A 16,455-nucleotide genomic window follows, 5' to 3' on the forward strand; every position below is an offset into this window, starting at 1 on the left:
GTATGGCTTCGTAGTATACTCCAGATCTCGGAGACACACAGCTCATGGTACCTGAAGGCACAACTATTATCAAATGACATATTCTAGTTGTAAAAGCAAAAACTTAGTATTAGAAATAACATTTTGAAGATAACAAGGCAGTACAGTAATATATTTTGCACGACACAGGTTTGCAGTTACCCCTTGCTCTCTTTCATCATTCGCCAGACATACAAACACTAGAATCCTGTTTTGGCAGCCAAAGTGCAGGTTTTCTGATGGGTTATGACAGCCCTTTTCCACAGTGAGGCCTCAATTAAGTGCATTATCCTCAGGCTTTAACAATAATCTTAACTATTACAATAATTTAGATAATTTCCTCTAAGAACCCTGCATCAGGAGGTCAAGCACACTAATATTCAAGTACTCAAGATTCACACACACCACTGTCCATCCTGTCTCCCAGCCTGTCAAGGTGATGATGACGCTTATACATTTATTGATTTTAACCCTATGAGTCAAGTCAATTAGAATCATAACAGGGGTTATGTTCAGTAAGAATTTCTTTTGTAGGCTCAGTGAACTCACTGACAAATAGTTTTCCCCCGCTGTAATTCAAATCTTCTATCCAGAAGACTATTTGAAGTATATACCCACAACCATAACAAAAGTATCTGGTTGTGAAAACAAACAAGCCTCCCAACCCATGTATTAGAATTACAATCTCCAATCTCAATCCTGTAATTAACTGTATTTTAGGAAGTCACATTAGTATTTCACAACTGCAACCCTGAAATACATATTTAGATCAATCATGATGCTAAATCATCTTTATTCACTGGGACGTAAGTGCAATTAGGAGCCAACTTTTTATTTTTGTGGGGGTGAGGGTGGGGAGGTGGGTGTTGGTGTTTATCAATTCCTGCACTGCTTTTTACAACCCCAGTTTAGATGTTTTAAAAATATATTGTCAAATGACTTTTTGCTGTAAGTTAAATGCATTGCATTAAGGAATTTAAAAGTCAGATTTTGCAGATGTTCTTGGAAGAAAATAAGATTTTTAAGCCAAATGCAAGAACTAAGCTTTGACAATACTCTGAATCATAAATCCTGCCTCCCCACAGTCAATTAAAAGTTAATGTTAAGCTGTATCAAACATGCACTTCAGCTACTATACAGACTATAAATTTGTTCAGAAATTCCTATATCTTACCAAAGTGCAAAATCTCAGTTATGACAAAGAACTACGAGATGCCTTTTTGTACTTCTTAGCTGATTAAAGAAGGAAATACATGCAATATGATCAGCAAAAATAACAGATGACAACAGTTAACTTACCGATTAGCAGTCTGTGTTGAAACCAAGTACTGTAAATATCCTTCAGTATTGTCTTACATAAATAAATTCTCTTTTGCAAGACTACTCAAACTCTCTCTAAAATATGAGATATACGAAACCATCTAGGTTTTAAACCGATTTCCTAAGAGCAAGGAGAAAATGAAAAATGACTGAGAAGTGATGGTTGAAGAACTGTTGCTATATTTAGAATAGTTAGCTAATTCAAAGTCAGGAGAAAAGAAACTATGTCCATTTTTTTGGACTTCTGAGTGAAACAGCCTAGCACTCCTGCTAAAAAAGCAATTCTTCTCCAATAAAGAAATTAATACCTAGGTACATGAACTGTTTTACTGAAGTGTGCAACAGCAGAGACATTTCAAATAGATACCATTATTAGAGAATATAGAGAAGTATGAAGCTGAGTTTTATTTGAGCTATCTAAAGGCAAGAGAAAGGAAAGAGATCAATATCCACTCACCAAAAACACTGGCGATCTAAGAGAAAGGCTCGTCTCACATCTCAAGCTCCCAGTTCCAAGAGAAATCATATGTACACTGACAGAAAGATGACAAAAGGGCATGCTGTGCTCTCCTCTACTTCACTTGAATGACAGCTCTAACAGGGAACCGAGACACACGGTGCAAAATCTAAGAGTGGGTACTTGATATGAGCATGCTCTGTATCTAATTTAAAATGGCCTGATGCTTCATCTCAGCATGAGATGGCCTACTTCCAAACAATTTCAGAACTTTAAGTCAAATCTAAAATCATTAATTGGAATACGCAAAACTCAGCCACCAAGCAGTATTGATTTGTTTCCACCCCCCCCCCCCCCCCCCCAATCTGTACTGATGCACAGATAATTATTTGCACTACTTCCCTGCAAGGCATCCTGAGGCTTAAACACTACCATTATGTGCTTTAATGTAATTACAAGGTAACACTGTAATAGACTGAAAACCTTTTCAGGATGGCATATGATTTGAACAACAAGAAGCACAAATCCTAAATCAAACAAAGCCAACAAATGTCTTAAATATTCTCCAAATCAGTTTAAGACTTATCCTGCCTGGTGATTTCTGGGCAGCTTTTTTCTGGGGGAGGGGATTGGCTGGGGGGGAGGGGGGGCGGCAAGAAGGAAGGACAGAGAATCACCTAACAAGTGATTTATGTTCCAAAGCAGTTTACCCCTGCTTAACATCTCTTTATATATAAAGAAGCCATTTAGCTTCTTAATGAAGCTATTTATTTTTATATCTAAAGCCAGGTTATCCACATGCAAAAATCCTATGTCAAAGAAAACAGATAATCAAAACCATTTCCTTTAGAGATTAACATCTTTTAATTCACCCACAGACAGACACAAGCTGTATAGAAGTCTTCTAGGTTTTGCTTTTCTCTCCCTCACAGGCCTCTTTCCATACTTATTGTATATTCGTTTTTCCTAAGCCTTTCCCCTCTTGTCGGAAGACAAAAGCTATGCCCCAGGCACTCTTGTTTTTTTCTTAAATGCTTTCCTGCTTATCATTCAAGCTGAAAGCAAACCCAGACAAGCTACTTTATATATGCTGTATTTTAAAAGGTAATATATATAAACCAACACAGCCAAAATCCCGGTCTCTACCACAGCTGGGCAAAGATACCTAACTGAATTTGGAATTAACCCTACTACTTGGAAGGCATGTATCAAATCCTCTACTTTTAGTAGAGTGGATAAAGGTTAATACAATGGCCAGGAGAGAAGCAAGGCACTATCCTTAAGCTTCACTAATGACTACAATTTAAAAATGAGACATTCATATCTATGCAAAAATGCTTATATTTACTATAAGAATCTGCAACTTCAGCCCCAGATTGATATCAGAAGTCTAAGACACACACAGCACTCATTCTTTGAAAATCCTCTTGGCATAAATACAAAGTATTTATTAAGGTAATTATTTTAACAGTTATGCTTAGCATTTGCATTTGAACTCACACAAAATGATAGGAAGTACATTTACTTCAGAAATTCCTTCCAGGAATAAACCCAGAAGTCAAGATGCACAATACAGCTACAGCACAGTTAAACCTGATTTCATGAACAAACTGAAACATCCCATTTCATATTCCAGAGATAATACTGCATCGCTATAAAAGGAAGTTTATTTATAATCACATAACACTAACTGCATTCATTTGATTTTTAATCACACAGCACCTTGGTAGCTCGTTTTCTTACGCCAACACATACAAAAAGCAACACTTGCTACAACATCTGTCCAGGCTGTAAAATTCAAATTAATTCTATAGTCTACCATTAGGCAATGCAAAGTCTACTTCTCAGCAAGCATTTCAGCATTACTTTGTCAGTTAATGAACTCTTAAATTAGCTTATTTTCTCTCATCACCTAACTTTTCATCATTTGCTCTGTTATTTCTCCCTGAACATCCACAGAGATTTAAACTGATGAAATACAATGTATTTTTAAAATGCAAGATGTCGATAACATAAGAATTGTTTCCTGAATGAGAAATGTTTTCATCAATGTGGGTTTAATCTAGCTTCAGATTCAAACATATTTTAAAAATGCCACTCAAGAAAGATTAATTGTACAAACCCTATCTAACTAATCAGTACTTTGTAGTTTCCACAAATAGAAGATGAAGATAAAAACGAGTCACTAGTAAAAATCCATTGAAATTGAAGTACACTGTTCTCTTGTTTCAGGTTTCTTTGCTTTTGCTTTCCAAAAGCCCATTAAGCTGAGCACAAATTATAAGAATTTTCTTGAGGCTAGACAACAACTTACAAATCCAAAAGGTCTGCTCTGAAGTTAAATTTTTGTGGGCATATTCTCCCCCAAAAGACCAATTTTTGTGGAAAAACCTCCTCTGCGTTGCCTGGACATCTGCCCAACTTGTTAGAGGAGCTTAAGTAAGTTTCAGGACAGTTTCTGTTCCTTCTTTTGATGAATCTGTATCTTATTGTCTTAATGACCAACAAACTGTAGCTACAATAATGAAATGCAAAGGGACACTATAAATAGCACTTGAAACCAAAATACTTTGATTCAACAACTAATGAAAATGCTAAAGGAAATCTCTCACTGAATTTGAAAGGATTCCTCTACAATGACATAGATTTGAGTTTGAAGACCTTCACATTTAATAAGAAAGTTTTATAGAGAGTATAAATTTGTCAATTTGTAATCTAATACATATCTTGAAAGAAAAAAAAAATCAATACGTGAGTAGAAAAATAAACCCTGCACATAGAAAATAACTATTCTTCTGAGCCTGTCAAAGCTGGTAATAGATTAAAATCAAACTTCAGACCTGAAAGCTGAAACATTTTTATGAAGTTTCTGCACTGATATACAAACCAAAGCCTTGTTATCACATCGCACCCTAAAACTATGCCAAACTACTGTGTGTTGCTATAACGACCTATGAGAGTATTTCAGGAGTAAGATTCACTTCAGTAAACTCAGCACACAGTTAAAAGTTACAACAGAAGGTGTTTAATGACTGACGTTTCTTTTTTTAAAATATATTTATCAAGAAATCATGTGGTGCACACTTTGACATCTTTGCTCCTTTAACAGCTTCTTAGCAACAGTTCACTCACAAACACCTTCGATCACATGTTCTGACAGCAGAGCAGCTCATTTTGATAAGACTGATGTTTTACATTCTGTTTAGGTTCATTTTAAGTCTCAATATCAAACTCATCACTATTTCAGAATGAAGATTCCCTTTTAAGCTTATAACTAGGCTTTATATGGATTTTATTAAAAGCTTTGACTTAACACAACTGATGTTTTTAACTAAATATGATAAATTTTTCAGTAAATTATATACAGCTGAGTTTCACAAGACTCTATGGCATCCTAAAAAAAATAAATAAATCCACAATCATGTCTCTTACAGATTGAAAAATCTGTTTGCCATTATGTTTTTATGTCTCAATTATCAGCTGACCTATTCAAGAGGAAAAAACATTTTTTAAACAAAACTAATTAAAAGTGCATAACTGTGTTTAGATAACCACAACTATACTACATATGCAAAAGTTCAAAAGATGAGTCATTTTCCTCTTATTTATATAATATCATTTATGTTCTTAATTTGTATTCATAGTTTCACCTGTGCTACATATTTGCAGTGTGCTTATTGTGTAATATTTAAGTTTCTATACTAATATTTCCCCAGGTTTGATTTTCTTTTGTGATTGTTTCTGCACCTTATTTGGCTGTCTCACTAGTTTACAGCTTTTCTTTCCACCCTATGGGTTATCTTGCTTCCTTCAATTTTCTTCCTTTTTTTCCCTGTTAACTTATCTCCTCATGCCTTCAATACTGAAAGAAAACTGAACAGATGTTAAATATTAATTATGAATAGCAATTTTGAACAATCAGGAATAACAGTTGAGAAAAAGGAACATACAAATCTTTTGAACGAAGAATGCTAAATGAACTTTCATTTAGCATGTATCATATAGCTAAAGGCATCAGGAACTGATTAATACCAAAATCAGGATTAAGACATAAAAACACTACAGAAAGACAGCACTTATTACCTGTGGTGTTTGTTTTACTTTGGTCACTGTCCATGTTTTCACAGTTTATCTGAGCAGTTAACTCCAGAAACTCAGAGAAGCAGGAAGTGTCTCACTCCACTCAAGCATAGCAAACTCAGCGCACCTGCAGTAAACCTAAAAAGAACAGTCTGTGGGGCTCACACAACCCACCTGAAAGACATTACCATTACTAACTCTAAGAACCTTCTCTAAAGCATATCCTCCTCACCCCATCTCTTCATTTGAAGGCTTCATGATGGAGGAGTTTACAATTACATGACAAAAGGGCAAACAAGGCATCAAAGAATCCACAAAATACATTTAACTACATCAGCTGAGAAGAGACCTGTATTCTACTCCTTATCAAGTTATTGCAAACTTCTGGTAAGTCCGTCTTTTCATACTGATTTCACTCTTCATATACCCATAATTAAACTGAATAATCAGCTACGAGTTTGTGTATTACCATTTAGATATCTATCTACATAGACCTAGATAATATATTTTTAATATATATTTATAGGGTGCCTGACATCAAATCCACCTTTCAGAAATGCAAGCTACGTGTGTGTCTATCCTGATTACAAGCTCTAGCTACACAGACAACTCACTACCTATCCTCAAGAGTAGACAGAATTCCCCTTCATCCACTATTCCCTTAAATTTTCTTTTCTTTTAAAAGAACTGTACTTGGTATGGCAAATTTTTGATGGTTTCTAAAATTCAATCCATTAGTGACATTCCTTTATATTTTGTGACTATTCCCAGAGTTAGTATTAAAAAATAATTAAAAAAATCTAGTAATTCCCTGTATGAACATGCTTTTACTTCTGCTCAAAATCAGCAATCTCAGGAATCCAATCTGAATACACTTGATGTCCAGTATAACTGATTTTTCTGTAGATTTCTGATACTGCAAGAATTGCTCAAGTTAAAAACATTTTTTAGGGCATTATAGACTTGGTTGGCTGGTAACACATCCTTCAATTACATCTAGCGTAAATAAAAGCAGCATAAAATATTTTTTGGTTTGGATGAAATACAAGTGAACCAACCCATAAATGAAAAGTTTTTATGTAAGAAACACTGAAGCCCAGCAGCCCTTTTGTGCTGCAAGACCTACAATAATTTTCAAATCCTTATTCAATAACTGTCACAGAGCACGAATCCTTTTCATTAACTGATAAAGCAAGAGTTAACACTGCCGAGACTCCACCTGGAAGACATCTGAATTCTCCCCTCAAACTTACTTACTAGCCAGCAAAAGCTCTTTGCAAGGTTCTTAAACTCATTCTGAATGGCTGTTACACATTCACACATTAAGCTTTTTTGTACCAATGGAATTAATTCTAAAGTAAAAACAGCCTTTTGTAGAGCTATCATTTAATACTTACAAAAAATACTTACAAATACAGTGATTTAATTAATTTATAATTAACCAACTAGAAAAACATGCTACTCTGACAACTTGCTGTGTACCCAATATGTAATTATAGACAGGATTACTGGCTGAACCAAGTTGAACAAGGATCAAGTTTTCTCTGTCCCATTTCCAAAGTCTCTCACAAATGCAAAAAATTGATGAAATCTGTGCAATGAAAGAAAGGAGGACATTACAGAAAATGTAATATACTGAAGGAAAATATGTATCACTTCTTTCAAAATTATTTAAAGCAAAATACAGATCAGCATCTCTAAATAGCAAGGCAAGAAAAGTTTCCTGAAAGAAAGAAAAATTCTGGAAGTGTTGGTCAATCGCTGAGGTGAGTATCTCGAGAGAGGACGCCTTCAACACCGGAGCTGGGGGGAGATCAACGTCCAGGAGCCTCAACTCAGAGCGACAAGAGCCACCGAGGGAGCCTCAAGTCCTCGACAGGACCTGCCCAGGAGCCGGCAGCTCAGCTGACGAGAGCGAGCAGCTGACTCACACGGGGCGGAGCCTGAAGCAGCGGCACCAGCCCTGATTGGTTAAAAACCTGCCCCGAGCGCGAGCGACCGGGTGTGCGGCGAGGCAGTTTGTGCGGGCAGGCGAGTGGGATGGTGCGCGCTCGTTGTGTCACCAGGGCCCGGTCCGGGAGCTCTGCTCTGGCTGCCCCGGCGGTGGCAGCGTAGGCACCCAGACAGAGCAGATGAGAGGGGAGACTGCAGTGCAGAGCTCGGAGTGTAGAGAGTGCCTGCACTGGTCTGGTGAGGGGAGGGTGCACAATGGGCAGGGCTGCACTCGGTGCTCCCTGTTGGAGGTCCTCCTGCAGCAGGGGCTGAGCTGCGGGATGCTGTTAATAGGCTGCGAGATGTCAGGGAAGCTGAGAGGAAGCAGGAATGCTTGCTCCACGCCCAAACTGTGCAAGGGCATCAAGCTTCACCTCTACCTCATGGAGGAAAGAAGGAAGCCGTTAACCCGGGAAGCTGGGAATTAGTGACAAAAAAAAAAAAAAAACACAACAAAAAAAGGAGGAAAAGGACAACCAAAAGCAAGAGGCTTTCCCCTAAATCCCCTGTCCCCACGCAGAACCGCTTTGCTGTCCTGCAGGGGGCTAATGAGGAAACGCACTCGAGCCAGAAACAGCCGGCTGGTGCCCTGGTAAAGAAGATCTCTACTGGTGCTGCCAGCAAAAAGCGACGGGTTGTAGTAGTAGGGGACTGTACATTGAAAGGGACAGAAGCACTCGTCTGTTGGCCTGACCCTGTCTCAAGGGAGGTGTATTGCCTACCAGGGGCATGGATCAGGGATGTGTCAGAGAGGCTGCCTGCTCTGGTTAAGTACCACAGACTATTACCCACTTCTGGTAATACTGTGGGTGCTAGGGATATAGATAGTAGTAGCCTGGGGAACATAAAGAAGGACTACAGAGCCCTGGGGGAGGTGGTTAGGGGCTCTGGAGCTCAGATAGTCTTTTCAGCAATTCTCCAGGATACAGGGGAGGACCTAAAAAAAGCTAGGAGGATTAACCAAGTTAATAAACGATTAAAAGGGTGGTGTCATAGTCAGGGGTTTGGGTGTCTTGAACACGGGACCCAAGTTTGTAGGCCAGGTCTAGTGGGGGCTGGTGGAGCTGGTCTGATAAAGAAGGGAAAGAGCAGTTTTAGTAGGAGGCTTGTCAGACTGGTCAAGGAGGCTTTAAACTAGATGTGTTGAGGGAGGGGGGCATCATTCCATCCCAACATACCCAGTCAGTTGCGAGAACCTATAATAAATGCTCGGAGCAATATAGAGATATCCCAGCTGCTCCAGCCAATGAGCTGGCTTCATGTCGAGCTTGGCTCAGATGCCTCTATACAAATGCCTGTAGCATAAGGAACAAACAAGAGGAATTAGAGATGTGTGCACGTCTACGGGGGTATGATATAATAGGCATCACAGAAACATGGTGGGATGGCTCCTACGACTGAAGTGTTGGAATGGAAGGTTACAGGCTCTTTAGAAAAGACAGGCCTGGCAGGCGGGGAGGGGGAGTTGCCCTTTATGTTAGGGATAGGCTGGAGAGTGTGGAACTGTGTCTGGGGACAGGAGAGCAGTTTGTGGGTCAGGGTTAAAGGGAATATAGCTATGGGAGACATTACTATGGAGATCTGTTACGGACCGCCTCATCAAGGAGAACCTGCGGATGAAGCACTCCACAGACAGATAGAAACAGCCTCACGCTCACAGGCCCTTGTTCCCATGGGTGACTTCAACCACCCTGACATCTGTTGGAAGGATGGTACGGCCCGGCACAAGCAATCCAGGAGGTTCCTCGATTGTGTAGAAGACAACTTCCTTCTGCAAGCAATAGAGGAGCCGACAAGGAGAGGTGCCATGCTTGACCTCGTGCTCACCAACAGGGAAGGGCTCGTTGGAAATGTGACTCTCCAGGGCAGCCTTGGATGCAGCAATCATGAGATGCTCGAATTTGAGATCCTCGGGACAGTGAGAAGAGCGTGCAGCACTCTCCACTGCCCTGGACTTCAAAAGAGCAGACTTTGGCCTCTTCAGGAACCTGCTTAGTAAGGTTCCATGGGATACAGCCCTAGAGGGCAGAGGGGCCCAAGACTGTTGGTTGATATTCAAGGATCACCTGCTGCAAGCTCAGGAGTGTTGCATCCCAACCAGAAGGAAGTGCAGCAGGAGGACCAGGAGACCTCCTTGGATGGATAAGGAGCTCCTGAGGAAAATTCAGATGAAAAAAAGAGGCTTATAATAAGTGGAAGCAAGGACAGGTGGCATGGGAAGAGTATAGGGATATTGTCCGAGAAGCTAGGGACCAGGTTAGGAAAGCTAAGGCTCAGTTAGAATTAAACTTAGCTAGAGGTATTAAAGATAACAGGAAGGGATTCTACAAGTACATAACTAATAAAAAACAGACTAGGGAGAATGTAGGCCCCCTCAGGAAGCTCTCGGGAGAACTGGCTACACAGGATTTGGGGAAGGCTGAGGTTCTGAATGACTTCTTTGCCTCTGTTTTCACTGGCAAAGGCTCTGACCAAACCACCCAAGTCTTGGAAGGCAGATGCAGGGACTGTGAGAATGAAGACCTTGGGCCCACTGTAGGAGAGGATCTGGTTCGAGACCATCTTAAAAATCTGAATGTGCACAAGTCCATGGGTCCTGATGAGATCCATCTGCGGGTCCTGAAGGAGCTGGCAAATGAAGTTGCAAAGCCACTGGCCATCATATTTGAGAAATCATGGCGGTCAGGTGAAGTTCCCGACGACTGGAAAAAGGGACATATAACCCCCATTTTCAAGAAGGGGAAAATGGATGACCCAGGGAACTACAGACCAGTCAGTCTCACCTCTGTGCCTGGCAAAATCTTGGAGCAGATTCTCCTGGAAGGCATGCTAAGGCACATGAAAATCAACAAGGTGCTTGGTGACAGCCAGCATGGCTTCACTAAGGGGAAATCCTGACTGACCAGTTTGGTGGCCTTCTGTGATGGGGCTACAGAACTGATGGAAAGGGGCAGAGTAGTTGATGTCATCTACCTGGACTTGTGCAAAGCATTCGACACAGTCCCACATGACATCCTTGTCTCTAAATTGGAGAGACATCAATTTGATGGATGGACCACTCGGTGGATAAAGAACTGGCTGGATGGCTGCACACAAAGAGTTGTGGTCAATGGCTCAATGTCCAGTTGGAGACCAGTAACGAGTGGCATCCCTCAGGGATCAGTGTTGGGACCGGTCTTGTTTAACATCTTTGTTGCTGACATGGACAGTGGGATTGAGTGCACCTTCAGCAAGTTTGCCGATGACACCAAGCTGTGTGGTTCGGTTGATACCCTGGAGGGAAGGAATGACATCCAGAGGGACCTTGACATACTTGTGAGGTGGGCTGATGCCAACCTCATGAAGTTTAACCATACCAAGTGCAAGGGTTCTACACCTGGGTCAGAGCAATCCCAGGCACAGCTACAGGTTGGGCAGGGAAGAGATTCAAAGCAGCCCTGCAGAGAAGGACTTAGGGGTGTTGGTTGATGAGAAAATGAACATCAGCCTGCTTCAGTGTGCACTTGCAGCCCAGAAAGCCAACTGTATCCTGGGCTGCATCAAAAGGAGACTGACCAGCAGGTCAAAGGAGGTGATCCTGCCCCTCTACTCTGCTCTTGTGAGACCTCACCTGGAGTATTGTGTGCAGTTCTGGTGTCCTCAACATAAAAAGGACATGGAACTGTTGGAACAAGTCCAGAGAAGGGCCACGAGGATGATCAGGGGACTGGAGCACCTCCTGTATGAAGACAGGCTGAGAAAGTTGGGGCTGTTGAGCCTGGAGTAGAGAAGGCTGCATGGAGACCTCATAGCAGCCTTCCAGTATCTGAAGGGGGCCTATAGGGATGCTGGGGAGGGACTCTTCATTAGAGACTGTAGTGACAGGACAAGGGGTAATGGGTTAAAACTTAAACAGTGGAAGTTTAGACTGGATATAAGGAGGAAATTCTTTCCTGTTAGGGTGGTGAGGCACTGGAATGGGTTGCCTAGGGAGGTTGTGAATGCTCCATCCCTGGCAGTGTTCAAGACCAGGTTGGACAAAGCCTTGGGTGATATGGTTTAGCGTAAGATGTCCCTGCCCATGGCAGGGGGGTTGGAACTAGATGATCTTAAGGTCCTTTCCAACCGTAACAATTCTATGATTCTATGAAATGAGAGGAAAAAGAATACTGTATTCAATGAAGACAGGCAAGCAAAAAAACTAAATACACTGCAGGCTCTGAGGAACCACTTGCAAATGTGTATAGGGTGAAAAGGGGAGAGATGGATCCTGCATCTCAAGCCTAATATAGCTTGTCTTTCAAACTTTAGAATTAGGAAGCTTTTCAACCAAAAAAAAAAAAAATTAGAAAGCTAAAATGAAACAAAACAAGAGGGCTGATAGTAGGTATGGTCACTGCAGAAAGCTCAGCTAAATTATTTTTCTGTTTTCTTTTTACAACTGGGAAAGCCTTTATGGCACCCTTGTTCACCTAACTGACTCAAGGCTGATTTTACAAATAATTAAACTAGTGGTTGAATGCCGAACAGGGTGAACCAGCCAGACAGTGTTCTGTAACCACAGAGTTTATCTATTGACCAAGTTATCTGCCTTAGTTCCACAGAACCGGAAGGTCCCAACTCTTTGTCAAGTTTTACAGAGCATTTAGGGTCACCTAGAGGACTACAGACCAGGTAAGCCCTATAGTTTGTCCCAGACAAACAGTTTTGTGTTCATATTAGTCCTTACACACAAACAAAACATATAAACTCCAAAGATGTTCCAAAAAAACTGCAACAAAGATGTCTAAAGCATGTAGAACACTTGTAAGGAGCAAAAGTAGATTGACAGATCTCAGACTGGGAATGTGATAAAGATCATTTTATCACTCAGGTTTTATGGTAAACAGTGCACCGCTGCACCTACATGAAAAGCAGGATGCATCAAATGACACTAGATGGTAGCAATACAAAACTAAATAGGTGATAGTCCTTCATACATGCAGTTGCGCAGTTGGGGCACAGAGCTCCTTCTAGCCTCTAAAACCACTTGTGAAGAGTTTGCATTGATTCAGGAATGCATTCAGAAACCCATCAGGTGCAGTCAAATACAAAAATATACCCTCTGCCTCTGGAAGTCACAACACCCCACTGTTGCTGGATAGGAATTCTTGTATAGGTTCCCTCCACAAAAAAAAAAAAAAACAAAACAAACCACCACAAAACAAAAATCCCAGTCTCTGGCTATCTCAATTTCTGCAATACTAATACTGCAAAAACTGCGAATACACTCTTATTAGAAACCTAGAAGACAGAACATATCAAACTACCGAGATAGTTTCTCCTGTATTTGGCTGCTTTTCTGAGCTACTGTGAAGACCTGTAGGAATGGTATTATGGTATCAGTTTATTACGTATTTAGGGTTTAGGGTTTGTTGTTTTGTTTTGTTTTTTTTTGGGGGGGGGGGGGGTTTGAAACTTACATATTTCTTTAAACAGTTTTCACTATTCCCCTGCCTTCTCCAGCATCCCTTTTCAACAAGATAGGGAATGAGCTACCAACTTGTGGCATGGAGTTGACTTTCACTTCAAATTACACCAGCAGGCCAGAGCTTATGGACTGTTCCCTATTTCACTGGAAACTGGTGTAGCATGGGTTGTGGAAGAGAGAAGAGAGTAATTCTCAAGCCACAGACACTGGAAGATTATTAAATCAGTGAGCAGGATAATTAAACTCTGAATGATCCACAGCTAATTTGGATTTGAACTTTATCACACAACACAGGTATATAATTACAATTTTCAGTCAAAAAATCTTACAGAAGAATCCTCGTTAGGGTTTCCCACTCACAGATGCCTAAAACAGGGATACTATTTCATATATTCAAACAACAGATTCACAACCTGGTGTGTAGCTGTTTAATTTTATTCTCAACTGAATCACCACATCCAGTCGGATTAGCCACTAATATTACAGGCTTTCATTCTGTACAAGCTGCCACCAATTCAGCAGAGCTATCCTCACCAAGAACTCCCACTGTTGGATGGATACCAACCACTTACACCTGCTGAAAGCAAATCTAATCAAAGTGACAGTTATAATAACACTAGCACAGACAAAAATCACTATATTATGGCTTTCCCTTTTGTTAAAGTCAATTTCACTGATCTAATGAGCTTTATATTCCCCAATATGAAAAAGCCTACATGCATCAATAAAACCTAGAGGGAGCAACACTTTAAATGCCTTTTTTTTTTTAAATTTACTTTTATTTTCATGACAGCAGCCCAGGAATAAAGGTTTTTTTATTATTCCAATATTTCAAGTCCTTCAAAAAGTATACAATTGGTAATCAGGATACCATTCAGACATGATTCACAGGAAATAAGCTAAAAACAAAACCACAACAAAGTCAACAACTAAATATGATTTGCATGACTAAAAAAAATCTCAGTTTTGAATCCTACAGTCAAATTTTAGTTAAGATAGCAAACACCAAGATTATTTTGCAAGCTATTCATATTTTCTTAAAATTCCCATCTTTAAAATTAAGATATACTCACACTGACACGGGGACAATGTGGATTTACAGTACCTTTAAGAACAAGAAGGTAAACACTGAAAATTTGACTTCCTACAAGTAAAACACTCATTCTCATCCAAAGCACTTAAAAAAAAAAACAAAACACACAGGAAATTTGAATGGTGAAGTGTGTGGTATACTATATGCTGAAACCAAGCTCCAAAAACCCAGTAAGTCCAAAAAAGAAAAAGAAAAATTAATGAGCAAGACAGCCAACATGTGTGGTTTCAATTCAATCAAGAGGAAGTTCATTCACAGGTTTACTTCCCTCTCAAGCAGTATCTGACAGACTTCTGAGGTTTTTAAGGCCAAGGCATTACTTTCATATATATACATATATATGTACACGCACACACACTGATACGCAAACAGTCCCAAAGCAGTACTACTTGGAAAGCAGAAAACTAAAAGAAAAGTTTATTGCTTCATTCTCCACTGATAACAAGAGAATCTTACTACTTTAATCCACTGTTGAGGAGATGAGAAGTAGAAAGACTGCTGCTCATTTTCCACCTTTTAAGCCCTTTGTGACTCAAGACTTCAAAGCAAACTGCAAAAATAACTGTGTAGCTCAAAAAAAGAAAAGACAAACTGTTGTTGGTTTTAACTCAGAATTGAGTAAAAAATATATATACACTAAAAAATATATAAAATAAAGAGACTGATTAATTGTAGCAATTCAATGTTTGCAAAACAGTATTTTGGTGCAGCATAGCCTGAATCCTGGCTCTCTATCAGTGTGCAAATAGCATAAATGGATAAAACCTGAAAATGTGTTTATATCAACCTACCTACGAGTTTCTCTTCCCAATAGCTGCTCTGCCTACTAAAGTGCATTATGCACAAAGACATTCATCTTTGCAATGTGCAGTTTTACAGTAAGCAATTTGTTAGACAAAACTCGCAATATTCATTTGACATATGCACAGAGTAAACCCTATCAGACCATTCCTTCATCATGCCCAGCTACAGAATTCTCAGGAAACCATCTTCAAACAAACAGGAGTTAACATTTTCATCACATGAATTCCTCCATCTTAAAAATCCTGTTGGTCTGAAGTGGTTTAAAAGCAGAGCTATAGTTTTCCACACAATATCCTATGCTGCACTTCAAATTATGTTTGAAAATACTTGAAACATTGTTATAATTTACTCTGTATACACACATGTAGTATTGCTACAGGAATTAATGACACAACATCAATTATGGATTAATGTTCTTTATTGGTAAATCCGTAGCTGCTAAGACTATAATGCTGAGATATTACAAAACTGCAAAAACACATTACCATGCTCTCAGTTGTAGAGTGATGCCAGGCCAGCAGCATTCTGTCACTAGCGAAAAATATGACTCTTCTATTTCCTTATCAAAAGGTATGCTACAGGTGCTTACTTCTGGCAATACCTTGTGCCTGCAAGGAATACTGAGACAGTAGTGTGAAATACATCCCAACTATTAATTGTGGGTTATTAATCAAGTATTGATGGCCTTTTTAATTTTTCCACCTACAGGAGGGAAGCATAAACTTTCAGCTTCCATCTCACTGGAACTCAAGACAACAGCCCAGCCCAACAAGAAGTTCTGGGATATACACTGATTGCACAGCCGTGCCTGAAGAAGAGTCAGTGTCATCTTTCCCCTATTTTGAATAATTCATTCACTGTTAAAGCAAATGAAAAATACACAACCTGCATTCAAACCCCCAACACACCCAAACATTCCCCACTCAGAAAACTGGGTCTGAAATTCAGTCACTTCTTTTGAACTGGAAGTTTGACAAAGAAAAAAATGCCTTTCAAAAAGTAAGTCTCAAATAATGTGCTAACACACTAAAATCCTCATCTTTGCTGGCAGTATCATCTCTCCCTCCCTCTGTTACAAGATGTGTTCCAACTTGTGTTGATTGGTTGCTTTTTAAAAATCTAAATTAGGCTAGATAAGACACTGTCAGGGTTCATCACACTGAAACATCAAAATATCATATGAGCAGTATTAAAAAAGTTAATTCTGCCAGGAGTTTTAGAAAACTGGTTCTTAAACACACA

At 39.8% G+C, this 16,455-nt stretch overlaps 1 protein-coding gene across 25 annotated transcripts in view; it reads right to left on the reverse strand.

Annotated features, from left to right (window-relative positions):
* The window catches only part of PLEKHA5 (pleckstrin homology domain containing A5), a 159,674-nt gene that overhangs the window by 94,052 nt on the left and 49,167 nt on the right, over positions 1 to 16,455 (reverse strand). Inside the window, exons 4-5 of one of the 25 annotated variants that reach the window (XR_009741760.1) lie at positions 5,879 to 6,002; positions 5,242 to 5,668 (exon numbers count right to left, since the gene is read on the reverse strand). The exons of 23 other annotated variants lie outside the window; for them this stretch is intronic. Coding sequence is in view for 1 of the 2 variants with exons in the window: in XM_061444632.1 (XP_061300616.1) it covers positions 5,644 to 5,668 (25 nt within the window). In the remaining variant the exon portion in view is untranslated. Of the gene's footprint in view, positions 1 to 5,241; positions 5,669 to 5,878; positions 6,003 to 16,455 lie in introns of those variants that run through there. One more of the 25 variants, XM_061444632.1, reaches the window with a different exon arrangement.

The sequence above is a fragment of the Pezoporus flaviventris genome, unplaced genomic scaffold (genome assembly GCF_033815535.1).
Source record: "Pezoporus flaviventris isolate CSIRO_AGI_PZ_B2104156 unplaced genomic scaffold, CSIRO_AGI_Pfla_v1 ptg000002l, whole genome shotgun sequence".
NCBI classification, from domain to species: domain Eukaryota; kingdom Metazoa; phylum Chordata; class Aves; order Psittaciformes; family Psittacidae; genus Pezoporus; species Pezoporus flaviventris.